Raw genomic sequence first — 22,812 nt, 5'->3', positions numbered from 1 at the left:
TCCCCATGTTGGTTTCCCCTAATTCCCCATTAACCCTAGCTAAGGAAACTACTCACTCATTATCAAGTTTAACATGCTAACAAGGTTGTCAATCATACTAGCAAGGAAAAACATGATGAATAAATGAAAATGATTAAGAATAATTAAAAAGGATTAAGAGATAATTATACCTATGAAGATGATTGCCTATTTAGACCACGAGGCTAAAGAAGAAGGATTGTGAGTGCTTGGTGAATAAGATATGCAATAGGATACATAACTATGGTGCCAGGAAGTTTTCATATGCAGGTAGGCTGATTTTGGTACAACATGTTCTTAATACATTGCATTCTTATTGGGCCTCTTTATTTTCCCTCCCAAAGAGAGTCATTCATAGAATAGAAGCCATATGTAGGAACTTTATATGGGATGGCAGTGCTGAGTACAGGCGCAATCCATTAGTTGCTTGGGCTACTGTCTGCAGACCTAAACAGGAGGGGCTTGGGTTTAAAGGACCATGAATTATGGAATAAAGCAATGGTTGGAAGACTAGTGGACTGAGTAGCAACAAAGAAGGAGTCTATATGGGTTAAATGGGTGAATGCAAACTATCTGAAGGGGAGGGACTGGCAGGAGTATACAGCAAGCACTAATTCCAACTGGGTGTGGAGGAGGATATGCAGGGTGAAGCAGGATTTAGCTGCTGGGTACAGTCAGGGGATATGGAAGGTGCAGCCATCTGGTTATACCCCTGCTGGCTGTTATGAATGGCTTAGAGGAGCAAGGACCAAGGTTGATTGGTATGCAGATGTTTGGGACAACTGGAATCCTCCTAAACACAGGTTTATGGGATGGCTCATAGCCCATCAATCCCTGCACACAAATAGTAGACTGAGGAGTTTTGGGATGGATGTTGATGGCTTATGCTGGCTCTGTGGTTTGGCAGAAGAGACACAACAGTATCTATTCTTTGACTGTGCATTCAGCAGACGAGTTATTCTGTCAGTGAATGTGCGTGCTGGCATAAAGCTACCTGAGTCAAATGTCATGCACTGGTGTATCCACCATCCAGGCCTGAAAATCCAGAGAAGGGTGATGAATGCCCTAGTTATGAGTACTATGTACCAGGTATGGCAGCAGAGAAACAAGAGTAGAGTAGAGCAGATGGTGACGAGGCCTATACTTGTGGCTCAGATGATTATAGATGATATAAAGAAAAGGATACATGAGCGAGACAAGAGCAAGCTGAAAACACATGAGCTAGATTGGCTAGGGAATTTAAAGTTTATGTAATGTTATGATGGAGTAGCCCTATCCTTCTTGTATTTGATACTCTTTATATATATAATATAGGGTTATTTCATACGAATAATCCGAGCTATAACCTGTCTTCTCAAATTAATCCAAACTTCAATTTAACCGAGAATAAACCATGTTATTACCTTCCTTCACCCATATTGCACTTGGGTTATTTTTGACCTATAAAATCAAGTAACCCCTCCGGTTACCTCATTTTTTTCCCTTTAACCTCCTCATACTCCTCCTTCAACCTTCATCATCAACAATCACCATCATCAACAATCATCATCATCAACCACTAGTCTACAACCGCTCCAGTATCTCAACCCAGCCAACCAACTTCCCCCCTTCATCAACCATTTACACCACCATACTTAAATTCATATATTCGCAAAAAAAAAATCAAAAACCCGAGTGGCGAAATCTTCGAGAATGCTATCTTTACTAATACCATATTTGAGACAAAGTTGTTTCCAGAATTGCATTCCTATTTGATTTCCTCATTGTCCTACTTTCAATGTTATGATTTCTCTGGACATTTTTTGAGGTTTAGGGTTTAATTGAATTTTTCGTCGAATTGAATTTCTGGGTTTTGATTTTGGGGCTTGCGATTTTCAAAGCTAGGTCTTTCATTTCCCTGATTTGTTAATTTGTCAGATTGTGTGCATGACGTGAGATCATTTTGTTTGCCAACCTATATAAAAAAGAGATGAAGGTCAATCAATAAGTAGACTTTGCGTAATTTTAATATATACCAAAATTGTTTTTGGTTTTAAAATTGTAATGGGTTATGATTTTTGTCAAATTGGGTTGGTGATCTGATGAAGAAGTTAAATGGGTGAGGAACAAAGGAGAAAACATGATTTATGATTTTTTATTTTTTGTTCTAAAAGTGTGACCTGATCAATAGGTAGCCGGTTACTCGAAGCATTGTAAGAAAAATGAGGGCGTAAGTCAGATTACTTTGAGTTAAAATATAGTTTGGATTAATATGAGAAGAAGAGGCATAGTTCGGATTATTCCCATAAAATAACCCTATAATATACTCACATTTTACCAAAAAAAAAAAAAAAAAAAAATAGATGATTCCAAATAATAAAGCAAAGAAAAATAGAAGTACTTGATGATTGATGGAAGGTTGTCATGTTGGAATATGTGTCCTCCGACAATAATGCGATCACAACTGTTGATCATGATGATCACATGTTTAAATCTCATTTTAAGAATACATGTGGGATGTAATATTTTACAGTTAACTGGTCCACACATATCGGTAATGATTGGCTGACTAGAGTTTGACATTACTGTCGTGCGACGGTGGTGATCAGTTGATCCCCTTAGGTCATACCAATAGGGAAATACCCTTAATTGATTATTTAATTAATCGTATGACGATACGAGTTAATTAAATTGCTTAAAATTGACGGATGATTTTGTGAGGAAAAGTTAACGTGTCTTATTGTAATTTGATTAAATAAGATACGGTCTAAGTAATCGAATTGTTTTATTACTTAGATAAAGTTATTGTTTACGAAACAATTGAAATTGAAATTGGATGAATAATTTATTATAAATACAAGACGTTGTAATTTATAATTTGATAAACCATTTTGGTACAAGTGATTACGAATTACTAGTGGATTTTGTATATGACATATTTTATGAGTATGTTGATTTTTAATATGTTAAAAATACATTACAAATTCACATGTCAAGTAACATGTCACATATGTCACAATTGACAAATGACAAAATAAAATGGACCTTCCATTTTATTTTGTATGTGCCGAAAATATGGAGGGAGTATAAGGTTTATATTGTGTTTTTTATTTAAGTGGAAAATACAATGATGAAAACCAACTTGTAGCCATGCAAGCCTACACTTCTTAGGAAGAAAGTTGGATCCATGCATTGGCTCCCCAATGAGCTCCTCCAACCGGTTTTCCAAGAGGGATTATAGAGTTTTTCCTCTACAATTTTTCATTCACAACTTCAATTAATTTTTCTAGTGTAAGAAAAATATAATACTCTCTACATATTATGAAAAATTAGAGAGATAAAATCTCCAAAAATTCCTTCCTCTTGACCGAAATTGCAAGAGACCAAAATAAATATTTTCGGTCAATTTTTAGTAAGATTAGTATTATTTCTAGTACAAATAATATTAGTTGTTAAGGGATTTCTTTGGGTATTCACATTTGGGAGGGATTCTATTTTGGATCCTTTGTTCATCCACTTTAATGAAAACTCAAGAACAAGTATGAACGAGATCTTACTTGTGCCCTTTAATCCGAAATTTCATAGTAAGAAAGACGATTTCTTCTCTTGTCTTATTTATGTTTGCATGCATAAGATCAAGATTTAATTTCATGACTAAATTAAATGTCACATATATGAATATGTTTAATAATGAGATTATTTATTTCCAACAAGCGGTATCAAGAGCCTTAGGTTGTTTGCATGCAAATCGGTTATTGTTTTCCGAGTTATATGATTAACAAATAAAACTTATAAATTTGTGTTTATTATGACATATCACGAAATTTATTTGCATGTTAAAGTTTCTGGTCCTAAAATGTATTTAGGATATTTTGGTTTATTTATGGATTTTATTGTTCATTTTATATAATAATGGATTAAAATATGATCTTTATGATTAAAATGTCATTTTTGGACTAAAATGTCATTTTTGTACTAAAAATAGCTAAACTTCGATTTTTCAGTGGTTTTTGGATATGTTTTCACATATATTTGTGGACAGCGGGCCGCCCACGGGGGCGCTTGGTTGTGGAAACGAGGGACAAGCGTTTGCATTTTGTAAGGAGTCGCCACCAATTTTTATGGGAAATTGGAACCGTTCGAATACCTCGTGTCATGTCAAGACACAAAGTAGTGACATGAACACTAAGCAATCGTTACCCTTAGCATTCTATGTCTAGAATGACTCTCGTGGATGCCAATGAACACGGGTGCTCACGGAGATCTGGAGTAAGGGGTGAGGGTACGTATTAGGAAGCTCTTTTGATCGAACACCTAATCCCGCCCGCCTCGATAGCGGCCTCTACTAATGATTAGGGAGTTTATTCGTACTTGATATATCGTCGGCTATATGCATGCAATGCAACATCCATAGATTAATCCTAACATGTGAGAATTAGGCTAAGTCGGTAGACAATTAATTAGGCATACAATTAATGTCGAAGTTGGATTTAATGCTCAATTACATGTGGAAACATACAAATGATAGAAATACAATAATTATGAATTACAACAATGGAAATTACATTAATTACAACGGAATAGGCGATTTATGTCGAAAATACCTTTAAAACGGATAATTTGAGAAAAAAGGAATAAAAGAAATAAAGAAATAAATAAATAAATAAATTACGAACAGGAATTAGGTGATAATACGAATATTAGTAGATTAATACGTAAACTAAATAAACTACGTCAAGGCAGAAAGGAGTTCAGGGACAGAAATCACCCTGGAACAGGCGCAGCAGGCACTGCGCCCTTTGGAAGAGGCGCAGCAGTTGCTGCGTCTGTTCCAAGGGTGAGTTCTGGCTGTGAAGCCGGAACTGCAAACCGTTAATGTCGATTGTTAATTTTAATGGTTGATTTAATTGATTGACTCGGATGGAAGTGATTTAGCAGATTATTTACATACGAAGGTGTCATAAAAACAGTAAAACAATGAATGAGACGGAAATTAGTGGATTAATTACATGATCGAACGAATGATTAATTAACGAATTAAACAAACTAATGAATTGATTAATTAAACTAAACATGAGGAATTAATGACGAAACAGGATGCAAATATATCAACGGCAAATTCCAGAAACTCAATATGACGAATTGAATCCCTAAAACTCGAATTGAATATTAATGACGAAAACCCGTAAATATTGGATTATTTAGGATTTAAGTCGGAACAATGATGAATTAAAACATGCTAATGACGAATAAATAATATACAACATACATGTGAATTATGAATGATGAATGATTATACGAACGAATTAGAGAACAACAAAAGAAAACAAATAAAAGACGGATTTACAGAGGACGAGGAAGAAGAAAGGAAGCAGGAACTGCGGCAGCCTCACGAAGAGGCGCAGCAGGTGCTGCGCTCCTTTGAAGAGGCGCAGCAGTTGCTGCGTCTTTTCTCGACGTCTGTCTACTGGAAATCCGCAAAAAAGGTTTTAAAAAACGGTTTTATAAATCGGTTTTAATGAGGTACTTTCGACGTGAATCTTACAATGAATAATACGATGAAATAAATAACAATAAATAAATAAGGATTATGACACCCTCAGACTTACATGTTGACGGAACGAGATGAACTAAGAAGATCGATTAGTGATGCTCGACGCGAATGCAAGGAAAGAATGCCCTCGAAAGAGGAAAACGATTTAACAAGTTGATTAATTAAGATTGATTGAGTGTAGTTGGTCAAATTGGTCGGTCATGCAACGGAGAGGCTGGTACCCGGAAGGATCCGAGCTTACGTGGTCGAAGGTTCAAGCACGTAGGCGCCAATTAGTAAGAACGAAGTCTAGAATGCAAAGGGAGAAGAGAAGGGCGGACACTCGCGTGAGAAATATGAGGAACGAAGGCTCCTATTTATACTAATCACGCGGAGGAATTATGGTAAGACTAGGACACGGAAGGAAAGATCCGGAAACAACCGACTTTGGTTAAACGCGGAAACTTGGACAAAAAGAAAGCCCTGGGGAAGAGGCGCAGCAGCATCGCGTCTCTTTGAAGAGGCGCAAGCAGTGCCGCGCCCTGTTCCCCGGCGGGTTCCTCGCGCGTAGAAAACGCGTTTGACAGACTGTCGTATTTTAGGCATAACTTTCTCTACAAGACTCGTATTTAGGTGATTTCGGTGGCGTTGGAAAGCTAAGAGAAAGATCTAGAACTTTCTGTCAAATAGGCCTGACCCATAAAACTCGTTATGACCTCGTAAAACGGGCCTAAAGATTGGGTTGTCATTTTAACTAAATGAAATGCACATTTTGTAATGTAAACTTTTAGTTTAGCCTAATGAAGTGACATGTGACTCAAAATGAGATATAATCTCAACATTTTATGACATCCTAACCTTAGGTAGACAAGCACATTGCTTTGACTCGGGATTTGACGGTTTTAGGAAATGAAGACGGTTTTTGACCCGGACTCCAAATGTACTCTAATTACTGCCAAAACGACCGTATCGGAGCGTAGATGACAACTAAGAGGTAGACATTACTATTTGAGCAATCACTTGACGATAATCTTACGAACTGTCACAAATCGTTCCGCGTATCAAACATGCGGCCCAATCATCACCGGGTGGTTTGCGGGAGGTGCGGAAACGAGGTGTCTCTGAGCCCCCACTTTGACCGAGGCTTGGACAAGGCGAAAGTCAAAGTATAGCCATCAGTCAATCAAGATTACAACTGACGACTATGGCGACGCGAGGCGCTCAAGGGGTCTCGAACCAAGGACTGTCGTCGGGAACATTTTAGAGTCTGTCGACTATCGGGAGGGTCGTTTAAAGTCCATTAGACTACGTAAGGAAGCTCGCCAGCCATAAGAAGATAACATACCTGAGATACCCCTGGGTGAAACGGGACTGAAGACGCTTCGGCAAAACTCTTTGGTCTGAAGATAACTTGGTGTCTGAGGGCATTAGGGGTCACAGGGATACTGAAGAAACTTCTTAACACTTTCGAAGGTTAAACTCTGAAGGCTATCTCTCACTGAAGGACAACTCTCTCTAAAGGGAAGGCTGAAGGATACTTCTCTCTAAAGGACTGAAAGGGGACTTAAACTGGGGGAATCTGCCTGTCTCTGTCCTCAAGCAAACTCTCACTGGGGAATAAAACGATGACTTTGGGGAATCTGCCTGTCTCTGTCCTCAAGCAAACTCTCACTGGGGAATGAAGCGACGACTTTGGGGAATCTGCCTGTCTCTGTCCTCAAGCAAACTCTCGTTGGGTGATGAAATGATGACTTTGGGGAATCTGCCTGTCTCTGTCCTCAAGCAAACTCTCACTGGGTGATAAAAGATGATTTTGGGGAATCTGCCTGTCTCTGTCCTCAAGCAAACTCTCGTTGGGTGATGAAATGATGACTTTGGGGAATCTGCCTGTCTCTGTCCTCAAGCAAACTCTCGTTGGGTGAGCAACACGCAAAAAATACGGCTGCATCAGGCTACTGCTACTGGAGAGAAATGACGATTAGGAACATCTTGTTCGTCATGGAAGAACCCTTGGGTGAGCAATACTGCAAAATACCGCTGCGCTGGAGATAACAATTTGAGCAATACTGCAAAATACTGCTGCGCTGGGGAGAATGGAGACTTGAGCGAAGCCCCCAGTTAGAGCGAGCACTGCTTCTGATACTTACCTGCATGGTTAGTAGCCACACAAGGATGCAATCTAATATGTGCACGTAAGCAATTATCACATGGACCTCGAGTGAGGAAACACATAGGCTTTGCAAAAGTCGTTTCTTTTTAAAAGTTGTTTAAAATTTGTTCAAAGAAGTTTGTCGTTTATAATGCGATGGGCTTTAGACACGGGACTTGACATGACACATACCTTAGGTTTGACTGACGCGACACAGGGAATGACCTTGACAGACTTTGCCTAAGCATGCGCAACCCCTAGGCAAGTGTGGGTGACAATGCGTATCAATTCCAAAGATAGGAGAATTGCAAGGATGATGAAGGCATATAAAAGCAAGGCATGAGCCATGGATCATCTGTCTACTAGGACTTCTTTCACCACCGTTTGCTGTAGAAGAGACTCCTCTTGAGGCATGATGACTTGGAGAATCGATCTAAGATCTTTGTCATTGTCCGGACCGAGTACTAGCTAGACTTAGAGGAATAAAGGAAGGGTGGCATCTTGGAAGAGAAGCCCCCAGGATGAGAAGATGACTCTGGACTTCGGTAAAAAAAAAAAGAGGCTGGGCGACAATAAGGAGCCCCCAGTATAGAGGTGTTGGTTGTGCAAGGGATGTTAATTTGAAAATTGGGATGGTTGATAATTGAGGTTGGAAGTTGGGATGGTTGGGATGGTTGATAATTAAGATTGAAAGTTGGGATGGTTGTGTCTTTGAGGACTGCCTACGTATTCACGTGAAGTGAAATCAAACCAGATCGTAGTTCTGAGGTTTGGTTAATTTTGTTTGGGTGTTGTGGTTGTATCCTTCTTGTGTAAGAAAGGACTGCCTACGTATCCACCTGAGAAGGTGAAATCAAACCAGATCGTAGTTCAGGTGTGTGCCTAAGCTATGTTGTTAGGACCTTAAAGTGCAGGGGTCGCAAGGGTAATATTCCTTTGGTGACTCGAAGAATCGATTTGAGATAACTCCCTATGATCATAGACCAAAGAGGTATAATTAAGTTTGTAAAAAAAAATTCCTTGTCATGTGAGCACACTAGAAGTGGACCCTAAGGATGATATGGGTATGTCCCGTTCTAGGTAGCAAAGTATTTGAAGACTCTGTGTATGGGTCAAGGTGAAACTGGATTGGATATTTGGAATGTGGAGCTCGGTAATAAGAGGCTTTGATGAACAAATCTCTGGAGCTTTGATTTTGTGGAGTTAAGGCTTGATGGGGTTATGGCTTGTAATGTGGCTTGGAAATGGAGTCTCCTGGCTTGATGTAGCCTGAGCACATAAAGGTAGGTTAAAATGACGTGGGTTCAAGTTTCCATGTCTTGGCCCTAAAGGATGGGTATACTTGACAAGCTTGAGAGGATTCTCAAAATTCCTAACTATCTCCCTGTAACGGTCTCGAGAAGGACTTAGGGTGTGTGGGGTGTGAAAGGCTAAGTAGGGGTGCTAGCTGACCATCTTCATTGATGTCTTGATTCTATACTGTAACTTGATTCTATATATACTTCAGGAGTATTCCGTTTAGTATTTGATTTCAGGCTTGGATACTTGATTTGGACTCAGATTCTTGGTCTAGAATATATCTCGGCTTTTGCTCAGACTCTTGATTCAGGTTTTTTGAGGATAACGTTGGCTTGACACGGCTTTCTTGATTGAGCCTTCTCTTATGACTCCTTTGTGTTGATTTACGGGCATAATTGCGGCCTTGGATATTGACCTCAGTCTCTCTTGATTGGGCCTTTGTCTTTCATCATGGCTCGTATCATCTTGGATTTGCTTGCTACCATGGATTTGGGTCAGACTAGCACCTTTGGTGCGAAATGGGTTGGTCTTCAGTAACATGGGTTGTTTATTGTGGGGAATGGGCTTGCCTTCCGTCATGATCGTTAACAAGGGAGATGGTCTGGATTTGTCCTAGAATCTCTTGCGATATGCTCGTCTACACTGGGTTATATTGTGGTTTCTATTGCCAGACATGGAATAGGTAAGAAAAGAACACGGAGCTTCAGGTCCTCTACAACTTTGAACGGAACATCACCTAAGTGTACTCACATCGACTGTCATGTGCTGTTGTTCATTTGTTCGTTTTAAAATGTCTCAAACCAATTCTTGTTGTCACAGGAAAAGGGGTAAAGGAAGAGATATGATAGAATATGTGGATGAAAATTGTACTTTTATTGAAATGAATAATGAATGTATTTAACATAGACTCGAGAAGACACGTGACTCGTGGGACAGCCCCCAGTTTGCCACTAGAAATGGAAATGGACAAGAAGAAAGACACTAGAACAATTGGGGAAAGACAGCCTAAGACTCGGACTCGGACCTGGATTTTGACTCGATCTTAGATCTAGACTCGTAATCATCGGCCCATGCTTGAACATTTTCTCTTCCAGCAACTGGCTTCGGCATCTGACTTTGAGCATTCATCCATTTGAGCACCATGTCCTCATCATTGGGAATACTAGAAGGGTAAAGGCCCAAGAGATCTTCCTGTCTTTGAAGAGTAAGACACCCATGAGGGTCATTCTGTTCTCTTAACGGATCAAGGGTCGATAAAGATATCTTGCCGTGATCGAGCATATAGTGGATGGTATATTTGAGTGTGGAGCATTCTTCAGTGTCGTGTCCATTACCCCTATGGAATAAGCAATATTGAGAACCGTCCCAGAAGCGACCTCTCCTCTCGTACCTAGGGTCTGGGGTTGGACCGATTGGTTGGATCAGTCCTTTGGCAAAGAGTCTTTTAAAGGCTACCGTATAAGGTATGCCTAAATTGTAGTATGACCTTGAATGCCGAGTTCCTCTTTCCGGTGAAGGTTCTATAAACTTTACGTCGGTAATGCGGATTGTTTGATTGTTGGGTTTAGATGTGGACGGTGAACCTTTTTGAATGACTTCATTGATACGAACAATCTCTCCCGATAGGTTTTCAATGGTTTTGATGCCACCTTTCAAATGAGAGGCGTAAACTGGGTGTAGACAGTCAATAACGCCCTCAACCAATGTCGCCTCCTTCGACTGATTGGGCATTTGTGAATCTATTTTTCTTCTTTTCACCAAATGATTGGTGGATCTTTCATCCTTTTGATCATCTGTGATATTGAACTCCCTATGAGATCGCTTAACTTCTGTACCTAAACATTTTAGGAGTGAGATAGAAATCCTACCATCCTCAATCCCGTCTTGTATGACATGCTTGAGCTTATAACAATTTTCGGTACCATGCCCCCTACCCCTATGGTATTGACAATATGAATTGCCATCCCACAATTTAGATTTCTTTTCTGGATCTGATGTAGGTCCTATTGGTTGAAGAAGACCTAGAGAGGATAATTGGTTCAAGGCTAGGGCATAAGGTATTCCTAGATTTGTAAATGACCTGGGAGAGTTGTTTAATTCCTTTGAGGAAGGCTCCATGAGGTTGCCTTTGATTTTGGCTCCTGGATGAGAGAAACTAGGAATAGATTGCCCACTTTTTGCTTTCTCCTCGAGACCATGAGGTTGAGGGTTTGTCTGGGTCTTAAGCTTCTTATCCATCTCAGCAAATTTATTCCCCATGTGGGAAAGCCGAGAGTTTAGAGTATCAATGGCTCCCTCTATCTTGGAAAGCATGAGCATTCCACTTTGGACATCGTCCTCGTTCGGCGCTTTGATTTCTTTGTCATCACGAGGATCGAGAAGATGAGAAAAGTCTAGGAACGATCCTTCATCGTATTTAGTGCTGTTGGACCCAGGAGGATTGAAGGAAATGTAGAATCATATACATTATAACATACTCTTATATGTCTAATAATTTGTCATAAAATTAATAACGGAACTTATGCATGCAAACAATAAAATGAATAGAGGAGAAATTATGTCCTTACATATATAATTTCGGATATTTGGGCACAAAAGAGATCACCTTTCTCTTTTGTTCTTGAGCTTATTCCAATGGAAGAATGAAGATCTAAGTGTAAGATCTCTCCCTATGCTTTATACCCAAGGCTCCTCTTAATTTAATTAATATTACAAAACTAGTATAATATTAATTATAGTAGAAAAATGGAACCAAAAATATTTATAAACACTTATGTTATTTTCGGTTTTTAGAGAGATGATGAGGAGGATTTTATTCTCTCTAAAACTTGTATTTTTGATGATGGAATGAATGAAAATAATACACTACCTTTAGTATATTATTAGGCAAAATTTAAAGAAAAAACAATGATCACTTTTCTCTTCTCAAAACCGTGTAAGAGGAGGCAATAGGGGAGCCAATGCATGAAGATTTTGTTCTTCACAAGGAACAATAGCCTTGCATGGCTAGGTGGCTTTTTAATCATTGTGTTTTCCACTAATTACAAATAACATATAATTAGCTTAATCTCTTCTAATTTTCGGCCCATATGATAATATGGAATCCATATTATTTTTGTCAATTGTCTATATGTTACATGTCACATGTCACATATATTTGTTATGTAATTTTTATCATATTAAAAATCAACGTATTAATAAAATACGTCACATACAAAAATTGACTTAGTAATTTCATAATTACTTGTGCCAAAAATATTTTACCATTTATAAATCACAACAGATTGTGTTTATAACAGTTCATTCAAATTTAATTGTTACATTAAACAATTTATTTCATCCGAGTAATTATACAATTTAATTACTCAGACCGTATCTTATTTAATCACATTTCAATATGATACGTAAATTTTACTTCCAAAATCGTCCGTCAATTTTCAAGTAATTTAATTAACTCGTAACATTATACGATTAATTAAATAATCAATTAAGAGGGTTGCCCTTTAGGTATGACCTAGGGGTCAATCGATCACCACCGTCACACGACAAAGTAATGTCAAACTCTAGTAAGCCAATCATTACCGATATATGTTGACAGTTTGACAAGAACAATATTACTTCCCAATTGTATTCATTTTAATGAGACTTAAACATGTGATCATCATGATCAACAGTTGTGATCGCATTATTGTCGGAGGACACATATTCCAACAATCTCCCACTTGTCCTCGACAAGTGTGCGTCACCAATTCTCTTGTCCTATTACTATCTCCCACTCAATGCAAGGTGTCTTTCGGGTCGTACTTGCAAGTGATCATATCGAGAGCGGTTTCCTCGATCTGGAGAATAACTGATTGACCGGATTTATCCACACTGGATACCTTCCGAGCGTGGCCACGCATTTCGATTCATTACTCCTCGAGTGGCCCCGAGATATTGTTATAACCCCGACTAGGGGTGGACAATTCCTATCGCACTCATTCCCTTCGACTAGCCACGACCATCATAACCCAAAATATGCCCATTTGACCCCATTTACGAAGGTCGTAGTAACACAAATCAAAGTTAATCGAAAACTGTGCCATCTTAGGTGAACAGTCTTTAGTCAAAAGAATCGACTCATTTGAATACTATAGTAGCTCTCGCCACGACCAGGCTATATAAATTTGCCAGAACTCTATAAGCGGTCATAAGGCCCGACAAAATGTTCCTAACAATCTGCCTATGTGATCGACTAGTCATCTCACATGACTCTATGGCATTTGAACTTGCCATCAATCGCCTCACACTCTAGTCACTTCGAGACGTCACCTCATATAAGTAACTATGGGCAAAAACAATGTTAATCCATGTTCACTTTAACGGGGTTCAATTGTCTCTACAACCCGTTTGGATATAACAATGTACCAAGTGAGTTAATAATAATAACTCAAACGACAAATGTCGACATCACACTCGGGTAGTCAATATCATATTACAACCTTGTGATGTATATCATAAGTGTAAACACTCATTGATTGCAATAGAAGTTTAACATCCCATGTGTCCATGTGTTCAAACTTCTTGCACTTGCAATTTCCTTCACATTCATGTTCTCATAGCATGAATCTTACCAAGTACACATTTAAGGTTCTTGACCTTGGTTTTGGTTCTTTAACTTGAAAGAACTTTCTCATCGCTCATCTCATAACGAACGAATTTGCGATGAATAATATAACTTGTACCGATCAAGTATTCCATCCACACACAATGCACTAGGTATATGTTTTGTAGAATCTTGTAACAATTGACAAGATTATTTAGCTTAGCACTTCTAGTAAGTCCTAGCTTTTACTAGGAAAGATTGTATTGAATAACCTCTTACTTAACCAAGCATCTTTCCAAAACTTCTCATTTCTCTTTTCTGGGCTTGAAAGATTTGGGATTCTCATAAATCCTCATATGTGTTCGGATTTTCTACAATATGTGCAACCTCTTGACACACAATAGAACATTCCGTCAAACACTGAAATCGCTCATCGGATTCTACTTGAGAATTCATGACGTTTCTATTTTGGCTCACCAAGTCTATCATCATGCTCTTATGCATATGATATATGATTGGACATGTACATGATTATTCTAATGGCGGAAACATTAGTTATTAATAATCATGAGATCAACCGTTCTCAGGTTCAATGAACTACCATGACTGCTAATGGTAATCCCATTTTCATTCATATGAATAACCTATGTATATGTTGATACGATGTGTATCTCTTTAATACAAATCCAACATTCCATGATGTAATTGGATTCATCATTGTCCATTTTCATCCAGAATTGAAAACTCAAAAGCTTCTTTATGAAAGAAGATATTAGCTCGTCATTCTTTAATGAGTAATGAGTTTTATACATTCAAGGATGATAGCTCCCACTAAATTCTATGTCTTCACATGAGAATTTCCTAACTCCCACTCAATTCTACATATTTCGAGATGACTTCTTAATCGAAATTTGTCAAGAATATAAATATAAATTGCTTTGCCAAGTTACTAGGATAAAACCATATATGTTCCCATCATATCCTTTCAAAAATGCCTATTTTGAAGTGGTCTCATCTCAACCTTACGGAAAGAGATTTTAAATCTCTAACACACTCATGTCATAATGATGTGTAGCAATGTCATTATTCAAATACAAATAATATTTAGAATAGGTCCTTCGGAATACCCTTTCGGAAGGAGGTTTAACCATTTCATAGGGAGGTTAAACAATGACATTTGCGGTTAAAACGTTGGCTATTGAAGATATCGGAATATCAATCTTTGCAATTTGATCATAACTAGTATGTTACTATGATTCATTTAGGCTCTTAAGTAAAACTCATGATTGAAACTATTGGTCAAATGATTCATAACCTTAGTCAAAAGCTTGTTAAGACTTTACATTAGTCATTATTCTTCCAAAACTTCTTTTGGTCTCCTCGTGTAGTTATCTTGAGAATAAACTCTTATGATTACTTCACTTGGTCTCTTAAGTCATATAGAACTAACTTGAGACTCGACATACTATGTAAATAGATATACCTTTATTCAAATCATTCTCTCTTGCGTAGATCTTCATTTACACAAGTGCACAATTTCATGTTGCCTTGTGTCCTCATTTTTCTCCCACTCTATCTTTAGAATGAATACACTAAGCATTCAAAGATAGCATATGAGACACAAATTAATGATGTTGAAGTATAAGGAGGACTACCTCATAGGTTGACTAATTGTTATTGATTTCATATGTGTACTTGGTGGTTGACATACCTTTAAGAGAGTTCATAGACTCAAAATCACTTTATAAATGATCATACACAAGCCTTAAGCATGTGGACATATAATGAAACCGGTCATTATATTTGTCTATTAGATCACTTTTAGTGAATAATCTTATGTTTCAAAACGCAAGCATTTAAAGATGAAATTTTTAGAACATAAAGGATAAATGATAAAACGTGTGACTTGGGTTGCAAACCAAGTCACTATCATCCAAAATACAAACCATTATCCAAAATACCTTTCCATGTCGAACACGGAAACTTAAAGTTCTAAAAATTCAAAACATTACTTAAAATAAGACAATGAAAAACAAAGCTCCATAAAAGCTATCCTTAGCTTCTCCATGGTTTATCATGCTTGTTTTTCTTTTCCCTTGTCTTTGCTTGGTGGAGGCCCTATTTACAATAAAAAGGGAGATACATTATCACAACTTTGCATCACATTACCATAGTTGAATTTAGAAACATAAAAGAAGGTTAGTCATTTACCTCTTTGGAGTGATCTTTCCAGCTTTGATATCACCAAGATATTTGGAACAATTCCTCTTCCAATGTCCCATGCCATTACAATAATGGCATTTGTCAAGAGGACCCTTCTTGACTTTGGAGGTGCTAGCTTCACAAGACTTAGCTTTGGTGAATGTGGGAGCTTGCTTCTTGCCCTTTCTCCCATTCTTCTTGAACTTCCCCTTACTCTTTGTGCTTATGTTAAGCACATCCTTGGGAGGGTTCACATTTAACCCCATGTCCCTCTCGGCTTGCACAAGTAACTTGTGCAACTCCTCAAGAGACACATCCTTGTCTTGCATGTTGAAATTCACCCGGAATTGCACATATGCCTTAACTTTAGACAAGGAGTGTAGAATCCTATCTACGATGAGTTCTTTGGGGATTTCAACTTTTTGAATTTTCAAGGTCTCGACAAGCTCCATGAGTTTGAGCACATGAGGGCTAACCTTTTGGCCCTCTTTGAAGTCGAGATCAAAGAATGCCGCGGCCGCCTCATATTGGACGATCCGCGGAGTTTGTGAAAACATGGTCACAAGTTTGGAGTAAATCTCATTAGCATTGCCCATTTTGAAGGCTCTCCTTTGGAGTTCCGCCTCCATCGCAAATATTAAGACATTTTTCATTGCGGCGGACTCCTTTTGGTAAGCCTCATAGGCTTCCCTAGTGGCCGCGGTGGACCTAGTGGTGGGCTCGGGTGGAGAGGCCTCGGTAAGGTAACGAAGCTTGTCGTCACCTTCGGCGGCTAATTTGAGTTGGGCATCCCACTCGGAGAAATTTGACCCATTCTTTTCAAGTTTACATCGATCCATAAAGGATCGGAGCCATGATGAAGTAGCGAGTGGTGTAGCATTAGGAGTTGGTGTTGCCATTTGTTATGAATAAGAAGTGGTCTACAAAACAAGATATAAGGAGTAAAACAATTGTCGTTTTAATAATACTCGTAAAAATGAATGATTTAAACAAGTTATGTGCATTTTTCTAGTGACCTCTACCCAACTAGGAAAAATGATTCCAAGACCCAAATTCATATCGACTTAGGCACGGGGTAGCCGATGAAACCCTCATCAATATAACTCGGTGGATTAACCTTTTAATCGATTCTACTTTTAGAACTCTTGGTCGATAAAATTACTCTAATATTTATCTATAGCCCAAAACACATCAACAAGGGCACGGGGTAGCCGATGAAACCCTAATTAATTACTTTTGTTGAGTTCAATCCAAATTTCGAATAAATGTGTCCATAATCCAAACCCACATTAACTTAGGCACGGGGTAGCCGATGAAACCCTCATCAACATGAATTCGGTGGATTAGACATTTATCACCCACTTCCCCTACGTAACAAGGTTTGTACCCCGGGGTAGCCGAGTGCACTCCCTCGCGAAATAGGTTTTCATGGTTTCTACTATTTGGTAAGGCTATGTCTCAATTTATAGTTTTAGCGAGAGGTCATGTCAATTTATTATCTATCACGTTTTAAGTGAACTAAAGCGGTGAACTACGATAATTCTAATTGACACGGTCGATAAACTCGATAAAAGACAATGCATGTTTAGTTATGGCGATTTAGCGATGCATGTGACATAAAATAAAATGCAAGCATAAATATAAATAAATCCTAGTATGGCCTTTCCTAAAATAGAAAAACTATTAATCTATTACATATTCGGAAACCAACTCCATTGGTCCCTTGAACTTCGGTTGTGGCACGCATCTCGAGGTAACACCGTCTTTATGTATCGCCATTCTTGAAGTAATCCGTCTTTTGGAACTCCGGAATGAATAAAATTACATAATAAATTACATAATTTCCTATTATACATTTGTAACTAAAATAAAATAAATCTATTAAATATTACAAAACGGTGATACGAGATCACAATAAAAATTACAACCGAATCGATATTCCCATACATTTCGGGAAATACCAATTAAAATCTAAGGCCATACTAAGTAAAATTACATAATTCAAAATTACATAAATTAAAATTATGACAATCATAAGAAAATGCAGCATTATAATATGTATAAACATGCTCAATTTTTATGCTAAATCGCCTTTTAAATAGCCAATATCGTATATTACTCGGTTTTTACGGATTTGCGTGATTTCAACATTTTATAATCACAAAAATGCACAAACTCATATTTATGCATAAGTTAATTACCCTAACCTCTTAGGACTCAAAATATAGTCTCCACTAGTAATTTGACCATAATTAACTTTTATATACAAAATTGTTCATAAATGGACAAAAATTACAAAAATAAGCTATTAAACTTCAAATAAATCACAAAAATTTCAAATAAATTCAAAATTTGAAATTTAAATTCATGAACATTCTGGAAAAAATCCATGACACTCATAATGTTCAAAATCTTAGGTTAAAAATTTCGAAAAAATTTTCGGAAAAACAATGTTGCGGTTTATCGATATTTAATAAAATAATCATAAAAACATGGAAAAATTATTTTCATTAACTTTTCAATTTTAGATCTGAAAAAAAAATAATAAAATGCAACATTAGACGTTTTTCCTTAGTCATAGGTTATGTTTTATTAATTTTCAACTAATAATGTCACTATTTATGCCATTTTTCTTCAAAAATTCATAAATCATGCTAAAAGACTTCTTTATAGCCAATTATTTTACACACATCTTGTAAAATTACATGTGACAACATATAAATTTTCTATGACCAGATTCGAAATTTAACTCATATTAACCTATTTTTCTCTTAAATTCATATTTAATAATGAAAAATTCATTTTTCGATCATAACAAGTGTAAAAATTATGAAAAATTACAGGTTATCTCAAAATAATATATGTGATAACATATCCAAAGATCAACTTAAAATTCGAAGTATAGCTAATTTTCGACCAAAAATGACATTTTTACTCATAAAATCACATTTAAATGTCATTATTATTATATATGAACAATAAAAATCCGAAAAATTAACCCAAAAATCCTAAAACACTTTAGGACCAGAAATATTAACATGCATGTAATTATTTCGTGATATATCATAATAACACAAATTTTACAAGTTTTATTTTGTTATTCATATAACTCGGAAAAACTTTTAACCAATTTGCATGCAAACAACCGTGGCTCTTGATACCGATTGAAGGAAATGTAGAATCATATACATTATAACATACTCTTATATGTCTAATAATTTGTCATAAAATTAATAACGGAACTTATGCATGCAAACAATAAAATGAATAGAGGAGAAATTATGTCCTTACATATATAATTTCGGATATTTGGGCACAAAAGAGATCACCTTTCTCTTTTGTTCTTGAGCTTATTCCAATGGAAGAATGAAGATCTAAGTGTAAGATCTCTCCCTATGCTTTATACCCAAGGCTCCTCTTAATTTAATTAATATTACAAAACTAGTATAATATTAATTATAGTAGAAAAATGGAACCAAAAATATTTATAAACACTTATGTTATTTTCGGTTTTTAGAGAGATGATGAGGAGGATTTTATTCTCTCTAAAACTTGTATTTTTGATGATGGAATGAATGAAAATAATACACTACCTTTAGTATATTATTAGGCAAAATTTAAAGAAAAAACAATGATCACTTTTCTCTTCTCAAAACCGTGTAAGAGGAGGCAATAGGGGAGCCAATGCATGAAGATTTTGTTCTTCACAAGGAACAATAGCCTTGCATGGCTAGGTGGCTTTTTAATCATTGTGTTTTCCACTAATTACAAATAACATATAATTAGCTTAATCTCTTCTAATTTTCGGCCCATATGATAATATGGAATCCATATTATTTTTGTCAATTGTCTATATGTTACATGTCACATGTCACATATATTTGTTATGTAATTTTTATCATATTAAAAATCAACGTATTAATAAAATACGTCACATACAAAAATTGACTTAGTAATTTCATAATTACTTGTGCCAAAAATATTTTACCATTTATAAATCACAACAGATTGTGTTTATAACAGTTCATTCAAATTTAATTGTTACATTAAACAATTTATTTCATCCGAGTAATTATACAATTTAATTACTCAGACCGTATCTTATTTAATCACATTTCAATATGATACGTAAATTTTACTTCCAAAATCGTCCGTCAATTTTCAAGTAATTTAATTAACTCGTAACATTATACGATTAATTAAATAATCAATTAAGAGGGTTGCCCTTTAGGTATGACCTAGGGGTCAATCGATCACCACCGTCACACGACAGTAATGTCAAACTCTAGTAAGCCAATCATTACCGATATATGTTGACCAGTTGACAGTAACAATATTACTTCCCAATTGTATTCATTTTAATGAGACTTAAACATGTGATCATCATGATCAACAGTTGTGATCGCATTATTGTCGGAGGACACATATTCCAACAGGTCGGTCCCATCGAATTGCTCCACAAATGGTGGCATTGGAAGCTTGCCATCCTCGATCATATCTTGAATAATATGCTTCAAACAAAAGCATTCCTCTGTATCGTGTCCCTTACCTTGATGGTACTGACAATATGAATTGCCCTTCCATCTAGGCAGTATCTTTTCAGGGTCCGGGGTTGGACCGATTGGATGAAGTTTTCCCTGGGAAACCAGTCTTCGTAGAGCTACTTCATATGTGGTTCCGAGGTCAACGAATTCCCTATGGGCTCGTCCCGGCCTTCTGGGTGGAGTTTCCAAGAGGTTGACTCCCTTGCCTTCATTGGCCTTCTTAGATGGGTGAGTCGTGTTGAAGCTAAAACTTGGCCTTGGGGTATGAGAAGATGGTAAAGGTTTCATCATATCTATCTTCTTTTCCATATTGATGACACGAGCACTCAAGTCTTCGACGGTGGCCTGAAGCTTAATGACTGCAGCACTTAGTTCTTTGACGTCGACAGATAAACGTTCTTGAACACTTTCATTGGAAATTGCGGAATTCCTACCGAGAAGAAAATGATGCGCATTACAACTTGATTTGACATGGGATTACGCATACTAGAGCAACAAACAAAGGAAGGGATGAGATGACAAATCTAGACTTGACTTGTGAATTCATGAAATGTCGTGAGCGACTTCTCGTGTTCGAATTCACGGTGTTTGACCTTGGCCTTTAGACTCGAGTGTTGACTTTGACAGAGTGATGTTTATGTGGTTGACCTTATTGACGGGATTGATGACACGTGTTGATTCTGGACTCGAGGTTTGCTTATATGTGTTAAGAAGACTATTGTAGTTTAGACTCAAATATGAGGCCCATTAAAATTCGTGTGTTGAGCATGTGACTCGAGTGTTTAGATCCTAACTGAACTGGGGTAGGGGGTCCAAAATGATGGCGTGACGCCTTAGGACTTGACTTGAATTTGAAAAGACCCAAAATGTAAAGGAAGACGGGTTCATGACTCGACGGAGTTCCGACTAGGACATAGTCGGTTTGAACTTTGACTCTAATTTAGCCCAATTGAACTTACATATTTACATTTACATGATTTGAAAAATATTTTGGTTTTCTCTTTTTTCTTTTTCTTTTCTTTTCGTTTTTTTTGGTTTTTTGTACTTTTTTTTTTCGTTTTTTTTTTTTGAAATGGGTTTTAGGCCCGAAGTTTGACTCAATAAATGGACAGAGTTTCGACTTTAATTTGCGATAATCATGGGCCTTCCCTTTTTTCGAAATTTGTATTTTTAAAAGGATTTTGATTTTACAGAAAATCGTCGTGGTTTTGTTTAGAAATGGTGATCACGTAAGGTTTACACATTTATACAAGCATTATAACGGGATGCTGAGTGCATTTAGAAGGGTTTTGGTTTAAAGGGTGGGTTGCCATACCGAACCATCAAACCCGAAGTCTGTGGAGAGGCTCGTGCCAAACAAGAGTAGGCCGATTCCTAGTCCATTTCCTCAAGTAGTGAAGGCCCTTGATACAAACAAGAGTAAGCATCATGGTATGGATGACGTCAATCGCTATCCATCCTTAGGCCCAAATAAGAATTAGGACCGTTTAGACGGGACGATTGGTCGAATGGGTTGGGTTGGGCCTAGGAAGGCCGAGTTAAACGGTCTAGGAAGACCGAGTTATGAAAACCGACAATTGTCTTGTACAAACTTATTCCCTAACCTTGTTCAAGTTTCACCCTAGCTACACGTAAGTGTATATCCCAATGAGTCGCCAAAGCGTGGACAGCGGGCCGCCCACGGGGCGCTTGTTGTGGAAACGAGGGACAAGCGTTTGCATTTTGTAAGGAGTCGCCACCAATTTTTATGGGAAATTGGAACCGTTCGAATACCTCGTGTCATGTCAAGACACAAAGTAGTGACATGAACACTAAGCAATCGTTACCCTTAGCATTCTATGTCTAGAATGACTCTCGTGGATGCCAATGAACACGGGTGCTCACGGAGATCTGGAGTAAGGGGTGAGGGTACGTATTAGGAAGCTCTTTTGATCGAACACCTAATCCCGCCCGCCTCGATAGCGGCCTCTACTAATGATTAGGGAGTTTATTCGTACTTGATATATCGTCGGCTATATGCATGCAATGCAACATCCATAGATTAATCCTAACATGTGAGAATTAGGCTAAGTCGGTAGACAATTAATTAGGCATACAATTAATGTCGAAGTTGGATTTAATGCTCAATTACATGTGGAAACATACAAATGATAGAAATACAATAATTATGAATTACAACAATGGAAATTACATTAATTACAACGGAATAGGCGATTTATGTCGAAAATACCTTTAAAACGGATAATTTGAGAAAAAAGGAATAAAAGAAATAAAGAAATAAATAAATAAATAAATTACGAACAGGAATTAGGTGATAATACGAATATTAGTAGATTAATACGTAAACTAAATAAACTACGTCAAGGCAGAAAGGAGTTCAGGGACAGAAATCACCCTGGAACAGGCGCAACAGGCACTGCGCCCTTTGGAAGAGGCGCAGCAGTTGCTGCGTCTGTTCCAAGGGTGAGTTCTGGCTGTGAAGCCGGAACTGCAAACCGTTAAT

General features: G+C 37.3%; 1 protein-coding gene across 1 annotated transcript; it reads left to right on the top strand.

The window, feature by feature from the left end:
* The first annotated feature begins 261 nt into the window (after window positions 1-261).
* LOC141614374 (uncharacterized) lies at window positions 262-1,272 on the top strand. Its single transcript, XM_074433124.1, has 2 exons — window positions 262-288; window positions 598-1,272. Exons 1-2 carry the CDS (start codon window positions 262-264, stop codon window positions 1,270-1,272), a joined length of 702 nt encoding a protein of 233 aa, XP_074289225.1.
* The last annotated feature ends 21,540 nt before the right edge of the window (window positions 1,273-22,812 follow it).

Source organism: Silene latifolia, chromosome 11, assembly GCF_048544455.1.
Source record: "Silene latifolia isolate original U9 population chromosome 11, ASM4854445v1, whole genome shotgun sequence".
Classification (NCBI taxonomy): domain Eukaryota; kingdom Viridiplantae; phylum Streptophyta; class Magnoliopsida; order Caryophyllales; family Caryophyllaceae; genus Silene; species Silene latifolia.
The sequence above is the reverse complement of the archived record's forward strand: the minus strand, read 5'-3'. Positions and strand labels throughout refer to the sequence as shown.